The sequence below is a fragment of the Podarcis bocagei genome (assembly GCF_964188305.1).
Source record: "Podarcis bocagei genome assembly, chromosome: 5".
NCBI lineage: Eukaryota > Metazoa > Chordata > Lepidosauria > Squamata > Lacertidae > Podarcis > Podarcis bocagei.
This window is the reverse complement of record NC_138129.1, coordinates 30,945,462-30,969,627: the sequence shown is the minus strand read 5'-3', so window position 1 is coordinate 30,969,627 and position 24,166 is coordinate 30,945,462. Positions and strand designations below refer to the sequence as shown.

Here is a 24,166-nt window from a genome sequence, read left to right as displayed (position 1 = left end):
GTTGGAAGGTTACAGAGCCTTCGGGGGCTGTCAAGACCGATACGGGAGAGAGACATGTTTTGTTGCAGCTGAGGCAAATGAAGATGTCTGGTTATGCTGCTGCACTTAAACCATGGCATTTCTTCTCTCTGCGCCCCTCCCAGCAGCCATTCCTCCTCTGGTCCTGCTATGGATGCATGACCTGACTTTGTTTCTCCAGGCACTGTGGTCGTCTGCAAGGGATTCCCACACAGCAGGGTTGATGTTGCCAGCCTTTATGTCACATTTCCAGACATCTTTGTAATACAGAGTTGGTCTGCCAACAGGCCTAGTGCCTGAAACCAGGTTCCCATATAGAGCACATCCTTAAGGATCCCGCATCGTCCATTCTGTGAAAATTACTAAGCCAGCCTAGACGTCAATAAGACAGGAGTGCAAACATGCTTGGGAATGTGGGCTTGGAAGAACACATCTCTGTTTAAGACTCTGTCCTGTCGTGCGTCGTGCAAAATTTTTCTTAAGCAGCAGGTGCCGCTTCTGACCATGGGCATAGGAGCCAGGATTTATGTATGGACACCCACCTGCCACCATCCTATGTCTGGCTCTGTCTTGCAGATTTGGAATGACACGTCTCAACATTATTAAAGTCTCCCATCGGATACAACCGATCTGTACAAAGGACTGAAAGGACCTGAAAATAGAGGCAATGCGTGTACTTCTGTAACCCAAGAAAACAATTAAAAAACAGAGTTGTTTCGAAATACTTTCTGTTGACTCAGAAAAATCTATCGAAATCCTTCTACTTTCAGTTATTACTGTAGTAAAAGGAGCAAATAAGCTACTTTGAGTTAAGTATTTCCATTTATTTACATCACGGAGGCGCAGCTCCCTGCCCCCCCCCGGAGCTTGGACGTTGCCCCCCACCCGCTTCCATAAAGCAGCGCCCTCAGAACGGGCGGAGCGGCTCTTCCCTCAGCCGGCCTCCCCTCCCTCTTGCTCCCCCTGGCGGCAAAGCGAGCCTCCCTTTTCCTTCCCACAATGCCCGTTTAGGCTGCTCTGCCTCGGCTCCAAGATGGCGCAGGCGATATTCGAGGCGCTGGAAGGTATCTACATCTCGATATCGGGGTGGGTGGGTGGGTGTGCGTGTAGTCGGGCGGGCTGAGGCCTAGCGCTGGTTGGGGAGGCGCCGAGGCGCCGCAAGGACAGACGCGGCTGTTCCACGCCGGGCGCCTCCCCTCCCGCCGCTGCGGACGGGGCAGGGGCTGTGAGGAGGACGACGCGGGGCCGCCCCCGGGCAGCGCGGGGGCCGAGGGAGGGTTCACGGAACAGCCGCTCAGGCGGCCCCGCTGCGCCTCTTTCCCGCGGAGGAGCAGCAGTTGCAGCAAACGCTGCCAGCCTGCGGGCGCGGCTCTGCCCGCTGCTGCCGGACTCGTGGGGCGCAGGGAGGCGACGGGTGTCCTTCTGGGTGGGATTTTGTACTGCAGGATCTAAGGAAAAAGACTTTCCTACACCCTCCAACGATACCTCAGTTTCTCCTTCCTTCCAAAGGAGGCTTTTCCAAGCTGGACTACAACTTCCATCATCCCTAGCTGGCAGGAATAGTGGTCACAGATGATGGGGATTGTAGTCCAAAAACAGCTGGAGACCCAAGTTTGGGAAACCCCGTTTTAAGGGTTTCTCCCTTGCTTCCAGGATGCAGAGCTTATTGTGATTTGGGGGACATGACAGCCACCATTCCCAGAGACGTTGAATTCCTTCAATATCTGCAACTTTAAAAGTTGGTTGAGCGTATTGCGCTTTTGGATAGGTTGCCCCGCAGAGTGGATGGCTGCTTGTTAATCAGTTGTAAATTAGGGCTTGTTCCTACACAAATAGTGCTTAAAATTAGTTTTTTTATGTTCCCAGTGTCTTAATTCACATACCTTCATCTTGGCCAAAATGTCTTCTTTAAGAACATGCTGGATCAGATACACCATCCGACTCGCCCAGCACCCTGGTTTTCTACCATGTTCAGATGTTTCAGGAAATCTCACAGAGAATCATAGAATTAGTGTTGGAAACAGAGATATGAAAGCAAGGGGCTAAATGGCACCTTAAGCCTAGGTTATGGGCGCAACAACAGAATGTCTAGCTTCACTTTTTTATAACAAGAATACAAAGCTGAAAATGAAAACTGCAGCTAAAATATTATGTTCATTTTTCACATGGTCTAGTCCTTCCCTTGCCCACCCCCCTAATATTATTAAGAGGGTCTCTTTTCCAGTTTTCAGATAGTAGCTGGAAGTGGGGAGGCAGAAAAAGGTTCTTCCTTTCCTTCCGCTCTGCAGTTTTAATCTGAAATCTTAGGTGCAGTACTGCTCCCATGCTAATGAAATTCCCCGTCGCAAAATATGCCTAGAACAATGGGAGTTTCAAACACTGCATAGAATTGTAGAGTTGGAAGGGACCCTGAGGACATCTAGCCCGACCCTCTGCAAAGTGTCCATGACAGCTGGCTATCCAAGACCTGAAGTAATAATTCTAACTACTCTCCCCCCGCCCCCCAGCAACTGCCACTGAACCTGAAGAGTGCATATAGGATCATGATTTGTAGCCATTATTCTCAATGGATTTGTCTAATTCTAAGCCTCCTGAACAAGTAGCCATCACATCTTGTGGCATTGATTTCTATAAATTAATTGTGCACACTGCAAATCAGTGCTTTTCTGCCCAAAATCTCTTCCTGATCAATTTAATTAGATGACCCTGGGTTCAAGTATAATGAGAGGTGAAAACATTCAATTTTTCTGTGCTGTGGCATAATTACGTTCTCAATTTGCCATCACACATGTTCATAAATAGAGCAACAAGGGCTAAAAAGCTATCTCAGATTGTCTTAAGTGATCATGCGATGCTGTTATGTGGTACTGATGTTTTAGAGCAGGTTGGGCAGATTTCAGGCATGTTGGGTCTACTTAGTGTTCAACTAGAACCCCAAATCTGTGAACTGGAATCATATGTGAAGGACATACAGTTAGAATGAAAAAACAGGTTGCCTCTGAAAATGTTTTGATCTTAGGAATCTAATTTCAGTACCAGAACTGAATCTTCTCACACAAAAGTTCATTCCTGATTAGCTTCCTTCATTTCAGCAACCTCACAGGGGTGTTGTGACTGGATACAGATGAATATACAACTCAGGATCATAGAATTACTTCCTCTATTGATGGAAAAAAGAACTGTAAGGTCTTAAGTGGACATCAAATAAAATAAGTAGTTCTTTGTCCAGAATCTAGATGATGTATACCTTTTAATGCATTCTGCTGGTTCTGTCTCTTTATTTTGTGAATGCCATTTTTAAGCAAGCCAGAAAGACAAGACAGCAAGAAAAACTGTGTGGTAATATTTACAACACAAAAATTAAATTCAGAGGGTTCCTGTTTTGGAGAATATGAAAGCTGCAATCACAAACATATTTATCAGGAAGAAAGATATCATGGAACTCAACGGCTTGTATAGAAATGGGAAATAAGGATGCTTGAAACTCACTGAAACTACCAGGGGTAAGGGTGAACTTAGGCATACTCAGAGTAGACCCACTGAAGTGACTGGACTTGCCTTACTCTGTTGATTTGAGTTGGCCTACTATGAGTATGACATTGAATTTAATTCTAAGGCCACACAAAACATTTAAAGCACTATGATACCATTTTAAACAGTCCTGGCTTCCCAATCCTGGGAGCCTGTTCCTATCACAGAACTGCAACTCTCAAAGTGGTTTAAAAGCCATCTTCACAGGAAACTCCCAATTATATCAGAACCCCTTTTAATCTTGCATTGTGACTGCATAGCTTCATAAGCATGGAAGAGGGCCAAGGTAACCATTTAAAAACAATGATCACTTCCTTCTCTGTGCAGTATCCTATCCTGTCTGGACACAGACTCTGTATTGGTTTAGTTAGCCCTAAAATTCATCCTTCCCTTTCAAATATAATAGTGTAGTTGTTGACCATAACATATATGTTATGGTGATTTTTTGGAAGTTTCTCCAGTACAGCTTATTTGCTAGATTTAATCCGTGTTTCAGATTCAGTAAAATACTTCCCATGAACATGCAGAAAACTTAGCTGGCCTTGATTGATATGTGTATTTCTTTAGAAGTGGGGTTCACTACCTACGGTAGTAAGTGTATTTAGCTTTGCAATCTAAATGTGTGCAAGAGTATAGATGATGCATTTCTAACATTTCTTTTTGGTAACACCCCCCCCCCGGTGAGATTGACACCTGATGTCATAAAGATGCAGCTGGGCTAAAAAGGGGGATGCAAACACAGCTGATCAATGGCACTTGCAAATACCCATATACAGTGCTTTGAAGTCCCAACAATCAGCCAATCACTGTGGCTTGCATATAGCCAAGCACAGGTTGTTGAAGCCGTGACAAGCAGCTGATTAGTGTCTACATAGAGCAGATTGTGGTATTTTGTAGCCCTGATAATCAACATTGTTGGGATGTCAAGTGCCACACCAGGCTTTTTTCATGCACTGACGATCAGCAGATTGTTGAGGCTTCAAAGCACTGTGTATGGTGTTTTCAGATGATTGTCAAGTGAGCAGGCTTGCTCCAGTTCCCCACCTGTTTTAGTACTTTTTAGTGATGAGCCTTTTAACCCACTTATTCCTACACTTGTGTACTAGAAATAATCATTCTGCTTTTACTGGTAGAATCTTAGAAAGAAAGCCTTAGCAATATTGTCAATCTTCTTGCTTTAATAGAGTAATAAAACATGTTAGGTTTTAAAAATTGTGGGGTATTGATATCATAAAAGGTAAAGGTAAAGGACCCCTGACAGTTAAGTCCAGTCACAGACGACTCTGGGGTTGTGGCGCTCATCTCGCTTTACAGGCTGAGGGAGCCGGCGTTTGTCCGCAGACAGTTTTTCCGGGTCATGTGGCCAGCATGACTAAGCCACTTCTGGTGCAACAGAACACCGAAACCAGAGCAGCGCACAGAAATGCCGTTTACCTTCCCACCGGAGTGGTACCTATTTATCTTCTTGCACTTTTTGGTGTGCTTTTGAACTGTTAGGTTGGCAGGAGCAGGGACCGAGTAACGAGAGCTCACCCCGTTGCGGGGATTCAAACCGCCGACCACCTGATTGGCAAGCCCAAGAGGCTCAGTGGTTTAGACCACTGCCCCACCCGCGTTGTTATTGATATCATAGGTGACTGTAAATCAAAAGGTTTAAAAAAAAGTAGAGAAGAAGGGAAAAGTTTATATTATAATCTGGTTGGGACATGGGGGTCCTGCAGCAGAATGCATGATATGCTTGATAGTTAAAATAATTCAAATCGAGTGTTTCTGAATACAGTCCCTCTAACCACCATTTCTGTTTCTCCAGGTATGGATAATCAGACGGTTCTGGCTGTTCAGTCTTTGCTAGATGGCCAGGGAGCAGTAACAGATCCATCAGGACAAACCGTCAACACATCCACCACCATCCAGTCCATGGGTGAGCCCTTCTCTGCATACCAAATGAGATGGAAAGAAAAGAATCAGAGGTCCCATCCCCCACTTTTGGTTTATTGCAAGGATGAAGAATCTCTGGCCTTGGACGGTGCCCATGCAGAAGGGCATCTCCTCCTCAGCCCCAGCTTCTTTGCTGACTTCCCTTGCTCCCTAGCCAGCATGGAAAATTGCAAACTGCAGGCTCTTGGGGCTTGATTTTGTTACTATGAACCCTGGCATGGGGGTGGGGAGCGCCTGTAATGCTCCCAGTTTTGATTGGCCACCCTATGTGCTAGACTGGCACTTTTGGGTGGGAGCCCCATATATGTGGAACTCCCTCCTAGGGTACATATGCTTGTTCCATTCCATGCTGACTTTTAAATGGATTTTGTAAACCCATTAATTCTGTGCTGCATTTAATTAAGATGCTGTACTTTTTAATGTTTTATATAGCTGTTGTTGTTTTTCTAAAAAAAATATTAAACATGTTTTTGGTTTACAAAAGTATGTGCATTGTCTCTACACAAAGCTGCTGGTTTTAAGTTGTTGGTTTTAAATTGTTCTGGATAGCTAAATGCCAACATTTGTATGGATTTTGTGGTGCTGTGAAGGCATTTTTATTTCTGCAGGCATTTCCAGGATATTAATTTTATCTGGCCATTTTTGCATATGGGATGCAGGGTTGTTGTTTAGACTGGCATGCATTTTTGGTTTGTTTGTTTATTTAAAGCATTTTTACTCCTCACTTCAATGAAAAGGGCTCTTATAGTGCCTTAATGAAAAAGACATACCACCAAAGGAAAGGGAGATGGAACGGGAGGAGGGGGAAAAGCAAACTTAGGCACCAATTTTTAAAGTTTATGATGTTAAGATGACCAACTGGGATGGAAACAGTTCAGCATGATGCAGCCATTGCTAGGTGATTGTTGAGGGAGAAGATAAACTAAGATCTATCAGCAGAGCTGATGGACTAGCCCTGTTTTCCTTCTCTCCCTCTGGTTTCCTCCCATTGACCGAATCCTGCAATTGCCAGGACTACAGAGATTTACCTGCAGGGTGTGATATGAAGTCTGGATTTGCATGTTGCTGTTTATTGGGTTGGCTGTGGTGCTAGATGCCCTTGGAATATATTAGGTTTTTTTTGCTTGTTTTAAATTTCTCCTACAAATGGTTATAGAATTTGATTTGCTTTCTTCCTCTCACTCTAGATTGGTGATGTACAATTTGGTCCTAAACACCATTGGCTCTTGCTTCCAAGTAAATCTGCATTGCAGCTCCATCATAATTTATAAAGGTGGAATTTAGAATTAGAATAGTATTAAAATAGATTAGATTAGATTAGAATTAGAAACGTGAGATCTGGCTGTCCTACTGTTCTTGTATGATATTGCATCAAGGCTTAGAGGGTTTTATTTTTAAATAGAAACAGTAACAAAACAATTAAACTTACATCAGCAAGTGCTACACAGCACACAATCAGCAATATTTGATCAACAATTTACAGTGCCATTTTGAGCATTTTCCTGTACTTTCGTCTTTTCATCTCTTACATCAGAGTAAGAGCACAATTGGGAAGCTCACCTGCCTCAGGTAGCACTTTATGTAGCATTTGTGTTTTGCTTCCTGTGCACAAAGTGTAAATGGGAATGGTTGTTTCCAAATGTGCAGTGGGCATGCCAACCCTGCTTTCCAAGTGCTTGTCCACTTAGTATTTCCTAGTATTTGACGATATGCAGCTCTTTCATTTGTATAGGCAGAAAAATGTGATTTGCTGTATAAACAGGTGACTTTTCCTGAGGTAGAAACTGCTTTTAGAAAGCTAACCATGAAGAGAAATCCCACTGTTTGACAATTCACTTGCCTTTGACTGAGAGCTTCTGTTCTGGCCTAAAAGGCAAATTTACTTCCTCTTGTTGAAACTCTATTTTATTATTTGAGTGCAGCAATTGAAAAGGACTCTGGAGTTGGATCAATAACTTCTCTCTCTTTTTGACTGCAGATGATGAAGATGTGTTTCTTTGTGGGAAATGTAAGAAGCAATTCAACTCACTGCCTGCATTCATGACCCACAAAAGAGAGCAGTGTCAAGGCAGTACTCCCTCGTTGGCTACAGTTTCACTGGCTACTAACAGCATCTACACACCATCCATTACCTCAGTGCAGCAGGCTCAGACCACAAATCGTCAGGTATAGATGTTGAACTCTATGAGATCTCTGTGCCATTAACAGTGAACTGCATGATAAAACCCTAAACCAGCACTAGCAGTCCAGAAGAGATGAGGGTACAAAGTATATTTGGAACTGCTGGGAGATTTGCAAGGATTTCTGACTTCCAGTTGTGTAGCAATGGCATAAACTTAAGGATCCAGACATCTCACCTAGGTTTGACTACAAATGTCATGGCTTTGGGCTTGGATTAATTAAATTTGTCTGTTCTCTGTTAAATTTCTCCTGGAAACATTTCAAGTCAGTGTATGAATGTCACAGTAGAGCCGTATAATCTGAATACAGTAAAATATCCACATTATGAGACAGAGGACTCGCAAGAGTTTAATGATACAATGTTTGTGAAGTGCTTTGTACGCTTAGATTGTGGTATAAATGTCAAGTGTTGCTTTCCGTTACAAGGTTTTTAGACCATTCTTCTTATGCTCTTTCTAGCAGAGAGAGAAAGATTGCATTGATTAATGGATTTTTTCCTAGCCTATTTTAATGCAGTTCACAAGAACTAAGCTATTCTTTCTGAGCTGAGATCCAACATAAAGGATTTTAAAGAATCTCTTCCTCCTAACAGATCTCTACCTATATTACCGTCCCACCCTCTCCTTTGATCCAGACATTAGTCCAGGGGAATATCTTAGTGAGTGATGAGGTCTTGATGTCAGCTATGTCTGCTTTTACAACCCTGGACCAACCAATGTCCACAGTACAACCCTCTGTGCAGGTAAGCAGAATGTTTTTATGCCCTTTAAGATGCATACATGCTCTAGCAAATTATAAGAGGTTAGAGGTAATTTTGTGGGGATAATGACACACAAAAATTAAGCTTTTGGCTTCAGACTCATCCTTATCAGAACATCTCTGCACTGACGGCAAAATCTACATAGTGTGGAGTACCAAATTAGTGGTAACTGTTGAAGCAGGTAATATACGTTATTGCCATTGCATAGTAAACTTCGTGTATGTCAGTGGCAAAAAAGGCAAGTAGAATATCATGAAGCATTGTAAAAATCATGGGAAGTAATGATTGTAGAAATCCATGGTGTGCAAATAGCACAAGTATGTGTGATTCTAGTGATTCCGTTTAAGAAATAAAATAAAATAAAGCTGTAGAATAGAGGCAATACAAGCTTTTGTGTGTCAGAGCCCACATCACCAAGCACAACATTTAAGGCACGAAGAAGGAAATTCAAATTTATTACAACATTTTAAAACTCATGTTACAGTTGCAACAGGCTCTTTGCAGATACCAACACAGATAACATTTTTTTCCATCCCATGTCAACCATACTCAATGTGGAAAGAGACTTGTGTGCTACAGGTAGTTTTACCCACAAAAGTGATCTTTGTTTATGAATGGGAGTCATTGAGTCTGGGAAATCTGATGCTCTCTTCCAAAGCTTGCTAATTTCTCATCCTATCTTTTTAGAGCAGCCTGAATATGCATACTGGAGCTGGCTACCTTTCTCAACCACCACCTCCTCCTCCACCACCACCACCACCACCACCACCTCAGCCTCCTCCTCCCACACCTCAGTCTCTTGGAGCACCAGGTCAGGCCAACTCAGGCAGCAATGGAGTGGTGGAAGTGTACAGTGCATCAACCCCCATGACTGGGAATAGCACAGTAGAGATACAGAATCTGGGGATGCAACCCTACCCACCTATGGAGGTAAAGTTTATTTTTTATTTTTTTGACCCACATTGTGCACTATGGTTCCAAGTGTTGCTTACTGCCTTTCCCCCCCTGAAGGGCGCACGATCTCTGGCTACAAGAAGACTGTGATAAAATGCTATTTCTGATTCACTTAGCCTCAAAATACTATTTATCAAAGAAATTAGAGGTGCAGCAAGATGAACAAGCTTGTCTTCTAATCAGTGATTATTTTCTCTGTGAGCAAAATAGTGATCAGAAAGATGTCAGCCAGCTGCAGGGAGTTGAGGGAACAAGGAAAACGATTTATGGGCAACAGAAATCGATGGATGTGGAGAGGTCGCTAGAATGAAACGTGTGTCGCTGGCCCAGTGTGATTAAGAGGGAACATCATATAGTTGTTAACAAGTAGAAGAATGTCAACGCTAAACCAGGAGGCAGAGGGTTTGTTTAGAAAGCTACTAAGAGATGGAGTTCATGAAGTAACAGGACAAAGCCAGGAAAGCCTAGTAAGTAACCTAGCCTGAGTATTAAGACAATAGTCCAAGACGGAATTGCATCTTTGAAGAGCACACACTGCTGAAGCTCTTTTCAAAACATTTATTTTTGATGTAATTGTTGATTTGGGAGTAAAATGAAAATCTTGCAGATAGAAAAAGCACAATCAGATGCTACACAGAAAAAAAGAATGTGGCAAGACTCTTTGCCTAATTTTGTTTTTGGTGAGTTCATACTCTCAGACAAAGCAGGGGCCACAGTGAAGAGGACTGGCTCTTTAGAAAGCACTGTCACCCCATTGCGCTAAATTACTTATGCATCTGATACCATAACACTGGTTTTACTTTGCATATGTAAAATAAATTTGATGTATTCTCTAATCTTAATCATAGATCTTTATATGATTTATATCCCACCTTTTGACTCAAAGAGCTCTCAGTTTGTCTGAGAAAGAAAGTCCCACTGTCTTCTGCATTCAAGTTCTAAAAAAGTGACTTCAAGTTCTATAAGGCAATCATGAAGTCAAAATTGTTAAACGTTTTGACTTGGTTCTGCTTCAAGAGCGTCTGAAATTGCTCTGGCTACTTGGCATTTCTCTGGAATCTGTTCACTTCCATTTCACATGAGAAAACATAAATATCCATTGCACTACAGAGCTGTAAAGCAGGGTGGAGTATGGTAATTTGATACAACTAAATGTTAAGTCATAATTCATATGACCTTCACTAGATAATTCCCCTTGTGCCTTGCTTTTGACTTCTCAGCCCTTTGAGAGGACCGTGAGCAGAAGCCAAGACACCTCACTTCTCTTTCCACACTGCATTGAGGATGATAACCACATGTTTGAAATGAGTCCACACTTCATTTATTTTTATTGATTATTACATTTATATCCCACCTTTCCCCCAAGAAGCTCAAAGTAGCATACAGAGTTCTTCCCTTTCTCATTTTACCCCATTTTAGCCCTGTGAGGTAGGTCAGTCTGAGAGATGGTGGCGGAACCAAGGTCACCTGTGAGTTTTGTGGTTGAGTGAGGATTTGAACCCTGGTTTCCCAGATCCTAGTCTAACACCCAACCACTACACCAGGCTGGATCTAGCATGTTGAGCAGAATATTAAATGTTTAGAAGTGGAAACATCTTTTCAGAGTTGTCAATGTTGTCACTACATTTTCAGCATGTTTTCCTCAATAATTTCTATTTTAGGTGCCCAATCAATGTGTGGAAACCCCAGTGTACCCCTCCCCCCCAGTATACAGTCCAGGGAAGCAAGGTTTTAAGTCTAAAAGCCCCAACACTGTTGCTCCCTTGAACAATGCCTGCGGAGGAAATGTGACCAGTTTTGATCCGGCTTCAGCTGCCAAGAACCGTCGTCTTAAGACAGACAGCAGCCTGCTAGAAGGTAAGGCTTCTCGCCACCAGTGCTTGCTTGTAACCTTTTCCACAGGTGGGCATCAGAATCTGAGAATCTGTCTATTTGTAAATGGATATTAAATGCCTCACGCTTCCCTTTCCACCCTTCTCTACATAACATTTGAAATATAATTTTCATGTTTTTACCTCTAAGGTGATGCATCTGCAGTTTCCCCATGTTGGGCACTTGTTCATATCTCCACAGTGCAGGGGGATAGAAGATACAAATCAATATTTTAGATGACACAGACAAATGAATTAAAATACTTGTGTGGGCTTAATGGACTGTTATGAGTGTTTTTGCAGCTAAGTGTTTTTTCAGGTGTGCTTCACACATTGCGGAATTCCTACACAGAAAGCCCTTCCTCGCTGGAATTAGCTTGCAGTCTGCTTATGGGTTGTTTGCTGTCGCTATTCCATATCCTGTGGGGGTAGGTGGTGGGTGGGATTTGTGCATATTTACACAGTGGGAACTCAGAGCCGTTGCCTAAGCATGTGCTGATATGTCCCACTACAGAAAATCAGAATGTCTTTTTTTCTCATCAGTATTTTCAGGAAATTATGATGTTTGTTATAGTTCATTAAAGCTTGTCATTTTTGTTACTCTGGTGGTAGAGGAGTTGCTGTGGTGCTGTTCCTTTCTGTGCCACCAGATGATGTGAGAAGCCCCGACTACACAGGAGGAGCCCATGCCAGTGTTATCCCAGCTTCCAGATTATTAACACTGATATGGGGGAAATCCAAAGTAGGAATTCCTGGTTTGAGGTTTCTCACCCTAGTAATGCAGAGTTTGAAGTGTTGAAGCAGCTCCATAAGCACAAGGGGCAACGTGATTATTGGGCCTAAGTACCGTATTTTTCGCTCTATAGGACGCACTTTTTCCCCTTCAAAAATGAAGGGGAAATGTGTGTGCGTCCTATGGAGCGAAGACGCCATAGCCCCGCGTGCGCTCTCCCAGCTGGGGAGGTGACGCGGGGCTATGGCAGGAGCCTCTACAGCCCCGCGTCACCTCCCCAGCTGGGAGAGCGCGCGCGAGGCTAAAGCAGCCCCCCGCGACCCTCTCCCGGCTGGGGAGGTGACGTGGGGCTATGGCAGGAGCCTCTACAGCCCCGCGTCACCTCCCCAGCTGGGAGAGCCCCCCGTGACCCTCTTCCGGCTGGGGAGGTGACACGGGGCTATGGCAGGCGCCTCTACAGCCTCGCGTCACCGAGGCTAAAGCAGCCCCCCGCGACCCTCTCCCGGCTGGGGAGGTGACGCGGGACTATGGCAGGAGCCTTTACAGCCCCGCGTCACCTCCCCAGCTGGGAGAGCGCGCGAGGCTAAAGCAGCCCCCCTCTCCCGGCTGGGGAGGTGACGCGGGGCTGTAGAGGCTCCTGCCATTACCTCCCCAGCCGGGAGAGGGTCGCGGGGGGGCTGCTTTAGCCTCGCGCGCGCTCTCCCAGCTGGGGAGGTGACGCGGGGCTGTAGAGGCTCCTGCCATATCCCCGCGTCACCTCCCCAGCCGGGAGAGGGTCGCGGGGGGCTGCTTTAGCCTCGCGCGCGCTCTCCCAGCTGGAGAGGTGACCCGCGGCTATGGCAGGAGCCTCTCCGCTGCCCCTTCCCTCTGCTCCCTGACCTGCTCTTTGGGGCTGGTGGTGGGCTTCCCCCGTCAGCCCCAAAGAGCAGGTCTAAAGGAACCTGAAGCCTGGAGAGCGAGAGGGGTCAGTGCACACCGACCCCTCTCGCTCTCCAGGCTTCCAAAAACCGCACCTTGTTTTAGAGCGGGAAAACAAGAGGGGGAAAGTTCTCCCCCTCTCTGTGCATCGCCTCCTGCCGCTTCACTGAAGGGGTGCTGGGCAGAGAGGGGGAGAATTTTTTTTTCTTGTTCTCCCCCCTCTAAAACAAAGTGCATCCTATTGTCCGGTGCATCCTATGGTGCGAAAAATACGGTAGCTTATTTTGCCCACTAAGGAGCCTACTTCTTAGCTGAGATTATTGGCCACCATAATCGTTTCCATGCTTCCATCACTTGAACCTAAGATTCATGCTTCACTTTCATCCCAATGTTAGTCATGCTGGCCACATGACCCGGAAGCTGCACGCCGGCTCCCTCGGCCAATAAAGCGAGATGAGCTCCGCAACCCCAGAGTCGGCCACGACTGGACCTAATGGTCAGGGGTCCCTTTACCTTTACCTACAGTTCTAGCACAATGGAGAGCGAGGGAGTAAGAATCCACGAAAGTGGCCTCCCCAGTTTGAGCTCATGATTATTTCCTACCACTTTATTTCAGGGAAACCCAAGTCACCAAAACTGAAATGCACATACTGCGATAAGGCATTCACCAAGAACTTTGACCTGCAGCAGCATATCAGAAGGTAACGTTGGCATTCCAAATGAGGCATACAGATTATGGCTAATTGGATAGGATGAGGGATTGGCTGGACACTCTGAGCAACAGGTCACTTCCATTTGAGCCATTCTTCCATGCTGGATAAGACTTTGAAAATCAATACTATCTTGCTGCTAGGTCAGTGCGGTCCCCAAAAAGTTCAACATTGGCTTCAGAATGGCCTGAGTGGGTAAATGTGTGTAGTCTGTGAAACCTAAATTCAGCCACAGCTCTCAGCTGATAAAGCCACCAGGTCTTGCAGCCTGCCAAATTGGGCCTGCCAGTCACTCTCCAGACTGGTCGTAAGTGATCCTGCTGGGAACAATAGCTTCTAGGCTGCCACATTCACCTCCCGTTTTGCATCCCAACACTTAGAAACAGTCTGTCCACATGCTCCATTTTACCTGGGCTTTTCATCCTTGGTTTGAAGGGTTTTTAAGTATTTGGTAGAGCAGGATCTGCTGGACCTGTCCTTTTTATTTGTATCAATTTGCTTCTTTGTTAGGTTTTTATTATGTTTATTGTAATTCATTTTAGTATTTTTTATTGTGTCTGTAAGTGCGTTGAGTCATTTTTATGAACAAAGTGACTAAATAATAATAAGAATTCTCCAGTTTTTGCTTTGTGCTTCCAAGCTCCTCTTGCCAGTAGCCATTTAGTAGTTCCTGCTTCCCAGTACCACTTCCTGCTTGCCTGGATAGACTTCTTATTGGCAGGGATTCCACTTCATTTTGACACTGTTTTTAAAAAGCTCTTTACAGTATTTTGGAAATCAAACCTGTTACCTTTGCCGAAAAGGAGCTGGAGTAGTGTGGCTATTCCCCTGTGGAGAGATTCTGCCTTACCCTCCCTTATGCAATCTCCTTTTTTCCTTCAGTCACACAGGGGAGAAGCCATTCCAGTGCATCGTATGTGGTCGTGCCTTCGCCCAAAAGTCCAACGTGAAAAAGCATATGCAGACGCATAAGGTGTGGCCACCAGGAATTGGGTGTACCATCTCTCGGAGCTCTGTCACTGTGCAAGTCATGGCACTCAACCCCAACCAGCAGGAGGATGAGGAGAATGCAGGTGCATTACTTACTGGTGGGATGGCCAGTTGACTGGTGACCTGCTCCCCAAACCTCTGAATAATTGTGCTTCCACTTTCTTCTACCTGTCTTGGTCCCTAGGACTAGGAAGGATTGGAGAGTAGATTTATGTGTACTACCAACTTCAAAATTTGTTGGATCATGAATGTAGGGGCCAGGTTTGCAAACTACAACTGGGTTACAATCCATTATTTTGTATTCTCCATCCATGTTATTTCTCCCCTGCCCCAGCCCTCCTAATTTGAAAGCTTTGTACAGTAGTGGGATCTGGCAGTAGGAGACAAATCCATAATCCTTTGTCTCTGAGCTTGTTTGGATGTGTTTAGTGATCATGAATCCCCAGACATGGGGCAGGTGAAGGGATGCTAGTCAGTATATTGTACTTGCAAAGCACATGGTTTATTCCTAAGATTTAGTTGCTTCATGTGAGAACTATCCATGGAACAGAGCCTGTTTAGCCAGTGACTTCATGTATTGCATAGCTGACATCCTAAATATCCCTGGTACTAGCCATGGTTGATCTTAAGGAATTAGTTGAGCCTTGCACTCCAAATCATTTGTACATGATGGTCCAGTTATTTTGCCCTGAGCCAGACATTGGATGGCAATTTGTTAGCCTGTCTAGCCAATCTCTTTCCCACCTTGTCAGCTAATTGGTTGGGTGGGAAGGGCATTCCCATCCCAACTATAGATGGGTTTACCAAAACAGAAGGGATCAGCTACAGGTGTAACAAGTCTGAAAATGCAGAATGAACCCGGTGAACACTGGCTGCAAATTACAGCGAAGCTAATTTGACTAGCTGGCAGAGAATGACATTTGGTGCTTCCCACAGTACTATCTCCTCTCCACAGTGCCTAAGGCCTCTCACCAACCAAGGGTAGATCTTGACCTAGTTATCACTGATGCAATAAATGTGTATCTAGGCTATACCCACTTCAAACTACAGTTTCTATATGACACATAGAAAATGGGTATTTCAGAGCTAAGGCCAGGCAATAATCCTTCCTGGCATCAGGTTTGTTGTATTGAGGGTCATTCAATCATGTGAGCTCTCACCTGCAGTTTGAGCAGTACAGTTCAGGCCCACATTAACCTTGCCAAGAACTAGAGCTTTGATCAGCAAGTTCCTCTGTCATTTAAGCTCTAAAATACCCAGAGCGGAGATCGCACTCCTTAATGATAATGCATATTAAGTGAAAAGCACAGGGAAGGGAAAACAAAGAGAAGCTGAAACCCCGCTCCCTGGCTTTGCATTTTGGAAAGGAAAGCTGGTTGGCTGTGATTTGAGATGAGTCGTAGGGTATTGTAGGAAAATGCACGGCTGACCTTGGTTGTAAACTGTTCTTATAATTACAATAATAACAACTCTAGTAACTTCCTAAGCTGAACCTCTAATATATATGTATCTTGGCTATTTCCTCCAGGTTTGAACACGGTTCCCAGAAGCAGCCCCCCACAGCCACAGGTCATGCCTCCTGCAGAAGAGCATGAGGCTTGCAAACTGGACGCTAAGCAAGTGGTCTTGATAGACAGTTCTTACCAGTGCCAGTTCTGCCCCAACAAATTCTGCACATATTTCCAGTTGAAATCGCACATGACCCAACACAAACATGAACAGGTGGGTGCCAGGTCAAAGGATGACTTCCCCCCGCGCTGCTAAACTCTTTACCATTCTCTCTGACTTACGGAAGTAGGAAATGGATGCACAAAATTTGCATAAAGGACATAGGTGATAGGACCCAGTTTTTCTTTGTGCAAAATGCAGGCTAATTTGGCACGGAATGTTGATTTCTTTATTGAGACAGACCAATGATCAGTCTAGTCTAGTAAAATCTTGCCTGGCTGGCAAAGGCTCAGAAATGCTTCAACCAAAGATGCTAGAGATGGAACCTGAGACATTATGCACACAGAAATGTGTTTTTGTACAACAGATATGCAGCCCTCCTGCAGACAGTACACTCTATTCCTATCCAAGCTTCTGGGTAGGAAAAGCACAGTAAAACTAAATGATTGCTCACTAAATTTCTTATAGCTTAGGTCTCTTTTGATACCCCTTCCCAAAAAGGTTTGTTTTAGTGTAAGAATTACCTTCCTGTAAAAAGGTCCACCTCATTTATGTCTGCCTGAGCCACTGTCTTGGATGTGTCCTCATGCATACTTTGCATGCAGATGATCTCAGGTTCAATCCCTCGCATCTCTAGGTACTGCTGGGAAAGACCCCTGTCTGAACCCCCAAAGAACTACTCTCAGTCAGTATAGACAATGCTAATCTAGATCAGTCTGGTTTGACTTGGTAGAAGGCATCTTCTATGTCCCCTGACTTGAAGGAGGCAAATCGAGACTTAGTAACTCGTACAGAGATACAACCTGTAGCCTCCTCTAAAGGCAGGTCATTCTGTGCTCTCTCTAACTGAACGAGCCACTGCCTATCATCAGTATAGCATGCTTGGAAAGAGAAGTTAGAATAATAAATCATTCAAAGATTGAGCAGGCAACCTCCTTTATAGGAGCGTACAAGAATCTTTAATTACATTTATTAATTTATTTCTCACAGTACACTAGGGTTTGCTTGTTTTCATGATGATAAGCGGTCAGGGTTACCGGTCTAATCATTCTCCTATCACCATTCATGTGCAGGTTTACAAGTGTGTTGTGAAAAGTTGTGCTCAAACATTCCAGAAGCTGGATTCCTTCTTGGAGCACATCAAGAACCATCAGGAGGAGCTGAGCTACCGTTGTCACCTTTGCAGCAAGGACTTCCCCTCCCTCTATGAACTGGGTGTCCATCAGTATTCCCACAGCTTGCTTCCTCAACACAGTCCCAAGAAGGACATTGCCATTTACAAGTACAGTAGTTGTTGGGAAAGTGCTTTTTCTGTCTATGTTTGGAGGGAGCAATTATAGCTTTTGACTTCAAGCTTAATTTTGTTCTTGTCAGGGCAAACAGTTAACATGTATGTAGCAGTCAAGTGATGACTTAGAGACTATTTTTGATTGAATGGTTTAGGTAGGTAGATGAAACATATCAGATGAAACTGTGGTTTGGGATTCTGGTTTGAGAGTAAGTAAACTATAGTTTGTTGCAATTCTGATGGAATGGCAAAACTGGTTTTCTAAAAACTAGAAGCAGAAGCTATTAATCTCTGTTGTTTGAAGCTTGTACTAATTCTGTACTGACAAACTGTTGCATCTTTGTTTATCTATTTAAAATTCTCACACCTCACTTTGTTGCCCCAAGAGGCTCTCAAAGTGATTTAGAACAGGTTTCTCAAAGCAAAACCACTTACAAAAACAGAAATTGCACGCTGTCCATATGAAATAAAGGATTTTTAGGCCATTGAATTAAGTCATTGTCACTGGTCACAGATTAGAGAACATTTTGAGAATAAAATGTGGCCCTCAGGTCTTGAAAGTTCTCAGATAATTATAAAAGATGACTAGGCTTTACTCAGATATTTTTGGGAGCTCTGGTGTCAATGGTCAACTTGGGGTACAAGAAAAAGTTTTCTTTAAGCTCTCCATCCCCCAATCCACTCCATCAGCCTCTATTGTTTTAAAGATTAAATTACCTCAGTTAAGCAATGCGGGAGCAGGGGGACAGCTTAGAACTGAAAATTAGGAGGAAGTGATTTATCTGTTTATTACAGTTTTAATCCCAGCACTTTTCAAAGCAAAGCACATGGTCCTTCCCTATTCCTTTAGCCTCGCAATCAACCTCCCAGTTCTGTAAAGTAGGTTAGGCAGAGAGTTAGTTACTGACTGATGTCTGGCTGAGCAGAGATTTTAACCCAGATCTCCTGCGCCTAAGCCAAGCACTATTAGTCACTACATCACACTAGGGACTCAAGGTTATAAATTGTCTCATTTTCTTCTTTGATAATATTCATAATATATAACAATGCATGCTAAAATTGGACCCTAGTCCTCTAACTCAATGCATTCTTTCTTCTTCCTCCTGCTTCAGGTGTGTCAAGTGTGTAAATAAATATTCTACCCCAGAAGCCCTGGAGCATCACTTACAGACAGCAACACACAACTTTCCCTGTCCTCACTGTCAGAAGGTAGGTAGATGATGGCCTTGACGAAGTCAGTTTACTCTTTTGTGCCATTGGTGGTTTTATTAGCTATTTTCCCTATGACCTCTTATTTATTTGTCCAGGCTTCTTTTCTACCCTCTCTTTGTGAGATCTGCTAGGCTGAGAAAATAGATTTATCCAAGACTGCCTACTGAAAGGTTGAGGTTGCATATTGGATGCATGCTAATGTCCAGTTGACCTGTGCAATATTTGCACTGTCACAGGAGCTAAGCATGGGCCACATTGCCCCTGGTTAACAAGGTGTGTTCTGTCCTATGACTCTTCCTCCCATATTTGGACCTGCAGGAATTGACCATGCAATTATAACTAAAAGAGCATCTCCGAGATCTGTTAAGTCATCATTCTCTCCGGATGAGAGTTGCACTGCACGTTTTTATGGTGAGCGTCATTTAGAAAAACGTGTGCCCTTAGCCCAGGAGCAAGGGCTGCTGCCCTTCCAGATGGCTGTGCTCTTAGTCATGTGTTGTCTTCTTTTTCCAGGTGTTCCCTTGTGAGAGGTACTTACGACGACATCTACCTACACATGGGGGTGGAGGGAAATTCAAATGTCAGATCTGCAAAAAATTCTTCCGCCGAGAACACTACCTCAAACTACACGCTCACATTCACTCGGGTAGGCAATAGCACAGTACTGCTTTCCTGCATGTTGAACCCATTCATTCTTTGGGGTCTGCTGCTACGATTTCTAGTGATGATCAGCAACCTGCTTCCTAATGTAAGCCCATTGTTTTAAAGGCATTCAGATCAGGTTGTCCCCCTCCCTTATAGCCATTATTTTATTGTTTGCATTTCACTTAGCTGTTTGAATAGTTGCAGCCAGCTTGGTAATCTTTTTGAGTATTGGTTAGGTCACAGGGGTCAGCAAACTTTTTCAGCAGGGGACCGGTCCACTGTCTCTCAGACCTTATGGGGGGCTGGACTATATTTTGAAAAAGAAGAACGAATTCCTATACTCCATAAATAACCCAGAGATGCATTTTAAATAAAAGCACACATTCTACTTATGTAAAAACATGCTGATTCCCAGACTGTCCATGGCCGGATTTAGAAGGCAGTTGGGCCAGATCCAGACCCTGGGCCTTAGGAGGTTAGGAGGTCACTGTATATGCAACTGATCACCTGGATGAACAAACAGGCAAGTTTTATGCAGAAATGTGACTTCTCTGTTCACACCAGATGTAGTATTGAAACAGTTTAAAATGCATCCAACTGCCTACACAGTTCTCAGTAGTCAACATCCAGGCATATGACTCTCAAGGATTGTGGCCAACAGGGAGAGATAGATGAGAGATCTTGGGGAACTTAAGAGCCTGGTTCTGCTGCATCTCTTTTCTGTAGCTCAGCCAAAGCAAGGGATATTAGAATATCTGTAAGCCAAGCTTAGCCTGGAACTCCCTTGCTGAGTTTATGTCTCTGTCCTACACAGGTGAAAAGCCTTTTAAATGCTCTGTGTGTGACTCAGCCTTCAACAGGAAAGATAAACTCAAACGGCATATGTTGATCCATGAGCCTTTCAAGAAATATAAATGCCCCTTCTCGTAAGTATCATGTTTTCAACAGCAGCCAATAATGGCACTGGCTTTGCAGCCATTAGATGGAAAGTGTAATTCATCTTGGACTAGTTTCTGTTTATAGGCTAACATAGGGCCTTTTGAAGTAAGGGAGTAACCTTTTTTGGAGGGAAAAAAGCCTTCTGATTTTACTGGCTCTGGGATCTTGTGTCTCTGTGCAGTAGTTACCTCTTCTGATTAACCACATTCTCTCTTTTCATTGTTCATTGGAAGACAGTTTAGAAATGAAAGAGCTAGGCAGACAATGGTGGTGCCTTGCAATTCTAAGGGCGCTTCTGGATGACATCATCGCACATTGCATAGGGTGGTTAGACACAGACTTTTGGTTACACCCCCCCCCCCGGCCCATACTCAATTCAATGAATTCACAAACTCCCCAGTCCCCACTTTGTTATCATGCAATCCATACTTCTGCTTACAGCAAGAAGGGTTTTACTTGGTTTTGCCTCTCCCTTTTGTGGCTCGTTTGGCTTATTTGCTTAAGTCATTGGCTGCACAGGCATCTTAACAAAATGCAGCTTTAATGTATTTGCGTTATATTTGGTATGAATTGGCAGGATGATGGAGGGTTAGATCTGATGGGTCATTTTGGTTCCTTCCAACTCTTCAATTAAGGATAAACTTGCAGCTCTTTATTGGCACAATACTTGCATTTCTTTTTCAGTAGTCCAGTTTTCCAAAAGCTATGCAAAAGGCAAAAACAGCAAAAAGCATTTTTCAGTTGTCGGGCCAATTTGATCTGCAATGTTATGCAGGCACTTTTTTTCTTCTTTTTGTACCATGGCAAGGAGATCAGAAAGCTCTGATGATTGTTCTGCTATTTTAAATCATAAGAAACACCCAGCATTACTTGCACACTGCTGAAACAGAACTACATCTGAGACTCCTATCTGTATCATTCAACATCTGATTAAATATTTGTTTTAAATTTTTGTCACAGAAATCATACAGGCTGCAATAAAGAGTTCAACAGACCGGACAAATTGAAAGCTCATATTCTCTCCCATTCAGGTAAATGAAATTCTGGCTCATGCTCTGCCCTATGCTGCAGATAAACAGGTTCATTTAATTTTCTTCACTCACCTAATTATTGAACCACAGTGATCTTTTTGTTTTATTGTTTCTCAGCTGCAGGTAAGGGTGGGGACAGTGTAGCTCAAGAATATGTCTGAGGCTCTTCAGTTTAGAAAAGAGGTGAATAAGGCAGCGGAAATAAAGGGTGTATAAAATTATGCTTGGTGTATAAAAAGTAGATAGATAAAGTTGAATGGTGGGATATTCAGGACAGACATAAAGAACTACTTCACAGAACACATAGTGGCTTCCACAGAATTTGGTGATAGCCACTAACTTGTATAGCTTTAGTAAGGGATTAGGTAAATTCATGGAGGATAAGGCTATCAATGCCCACTAATCATGATGGCTATGTACAACTTTCAAGATAAGAGGTACCATTCCTCCATATAGCAGTCACTAGGAAACTACAGTGGAAGGCTGCCATCATCCTCTTGTCCTGGTTATTGGAATCTGATTAGCCATTGTGGGAAACAGGATCCAGGACTAGCTGGGCCTTTGTTCTGACCTGGCAGGGCTCTCTTTATGTTCCTAGTCCATGAACCCTTTTGCAACTAAGTTGTGTTCTTCTTGATTTAGGGATGAAGATCCACAAGTGCCAATACTGCAGCAAGGCCTTCAGCCGGCGAGCTCACATGGTGGAACACCAGCGCTCTCACACTGGAAACTATAAGTACCGCTGCCCTACATGCAGCAAAGGCTTTACACGCCAGAAGTACATGAAGGACCACAAGTGTAGACTGAGTTCAGCCAAGGACAAAGAGCTGCCAGTCAGAAAATCCCAGAAGAAGTGGGGGACTCGTGGCCGGAAAGTGGGGCTTCCTGTTTCAGCTCAGTTGACCTTGACAGAACTGAAAGACAGTACAGATGGAGGAAACCCTCAGAAAGGTGGTCCCAATAAAGAACAGTTTCCAGTGTCTGACACAGTCCTGTCCATTGTGGTTGGCAGATCAACAGCCGTGTCGGCAACAGACTCTGATCTTGGCAACCCTACCCAATGCAGTGGCATTCCATCCAACCTTGCTCTGGCCGAGTTGCAGCCTGGCTCGGAGAGTCCATGCGCCATGCTAGCAGTTCCGGTATACATTCAGGCTACTGAATAACTGAATAGTACTGTGACTTAATGGGGGAAATAATTCCTCTGCTGTTTGATGGAGATATGCTGCTGCAGGGGATTGGAAATGAATGAAATGTGTATGTGTACTGTATGTGTGAGTGTATGTTTCAGCTGCCATGATGCAGTGATCAGCATTCATAAAGAATTTTGTTGATAAAACTGAGAGTAGCTTCCCTTATCCAGATGAATTAATCATGCGGAGCACTGAAAGGTATGGTTGCATGCTTTTCTTTGAAAGATGCTTATTGGTTAACATAATTTATGATGATTCCTGAATCCAGTGAGAAACACAATACAGAACATTGAAATAACATACAAGACATGATTTATTTATTTTTAATTGTAGTGCATCCCATTTGTAATTATTTTCTGAAATTTGCAATACCCTGTATCTGGACAATTTGTCTTTCCAGCTGTAAGCAAACAATCCTTCGTACTGGGAGTAAGTGCATTGTGTTCTCCATTTCGAATGTCATTCATAAATGCTCTCAACAGAAACATCCCATGACTCTGATGTATGTAGAAAAGGGACGCAGTTCTGCACAAATACCATGGTCCAGTTAAAATTTGAGCTTTCCCTCATGCACTTACTAGGATTAGCATATGATGAGCAGCAACCTCATATAAAAGGAAACATGCCTAAATGCATGATTTAGAAATGCAAGTGTGCTGCAAGTGTACAGGCAGCTAGTGACTGCATTGTGAAGAAGGGCAGAGAAAAATAACGAGCAATTCTTGCTCAATTCTGTGTAATCAACAATGCCTAATGAAGAATTGGAGAAGGAATGCGAGAGACAGGGGCAAGAGCAGGGAAAGTTGAACTAAACAATTTTATCAATTAACATCCTCACTAAAACAGCATCCTCACCCACCCATAGCACTGATGTTACATTTTCAAGTTGTGCCATAGCCAGGCTGCCTAAATTCAGACCACAAACCTCAGAAAAACAAATGTACTGTATTTGGAAAAGCTTCATGCCTGAGCCCGAGTCACCTGGCATTTCAAGTACAATCTTTAACAATGATGTTTTATTTCGGCTGCTGTTATCATTCATTACTTTTCAATATAGTATATCCTCCAAAGAGCTGAGAGTTGTATTTTAGTCCCACAACAACCCCATGAAGTAGGTTAGGCTTGCTCAAGGTCACTTAATATCAGCCCACATCCAAACCCACCATTCAAGCAAGTCACTATTAGAGGCTCCAAAAAGGTTCAACCTGTGGGCTCAGGGGTGGCTCAAGATATCAGCTGCCTGAGGTGAAGGACGAGATGGCACCTTTCCCCAAGGCCACAAACTGGTGGTTGACTCTTACTACAATACAGGTGAACTGGACGGTGTCTTCCCCAGCACACGGCTCTCATAACTATGGCTCTCCCCTCCCTGCACCTGCCTGCCTCTCCCTCATGTTAGGGCCAGCCCTGTATGGGGCATCTCCTAATGCTTTGGTGGAGGACAGGACTACATCTCCCAGCGTTCAACTGAGCACACACACACACACACACAGAGAGAGAGAGAGAGAGAGAGAGAGAGAGAGAGAGAGAGAGAGAGTGTTAAAAACAAAAAAACACCCAGGCTCGTGCGAGCGCTCCTCGCGCGT

General features: G+C 43.9%; 1 protein-coding gene across 4 annotated transcripts; it reads left to right on the top strand.

Annotated features, from left to right (window-relative positions):
• The first annotated feature begins 943 nt into the window (after positions 1–943).
• On the top strand, positions 944–24,110 carry ZNF341 (zinc finger protein 341). 4 transcript variants are annotated; one of them, XM_081196138.1, is made up of 16 exons: positions 944–1,082; positions 5,360–5,470; positions 7,466–7,653; positions 8,261–8,410; positions 9,116–9,358; positions 11,044–11,239; positions 13,521–13,605; positions 14,497–14,687; positions 16,133–16,326; positions 17,346–17,554; positions 18,673–18,769; positions 19,286–19,418; positions 20,232–20,343; positions 21,317–21,387; positions 21,505–21,570; positions 22,030–22,158. In XM_081196138.1, the coding sequence occupies exons 1-15, from the start codon at positions 1,052–1,054 to the stop codon at positions 21,546–21,548; spliced, it is 2,055 nt and encodes a 684-aa protein (XP_081052264.1). In that variant the 5' UTR covers positions 944–1,051; the 3' UTR covers positions 21,549–21,570; positions 22,030–22,158. The 4 variants fall into 4 exon arrangements, with proteins under 4 accessions (XP_081052264.1, XP_081052262.1, XP_081052263.1 ...); XM_081196137.1 differs by lacking the exons at positions 944–1,082; positions 21,505–21,570 and adding exons at positions 2,342–2,728; positions 3,836–4,998 and having other exon boundaries at positions 22,030–24,110; XM_081196136.1 differs by lacking the exon at positions 21,505–21,570 and having other exon boundaries at positions 22,030–24,110.
• Positions 24,111–24,166: the final 56 nt, after the last annotated feature.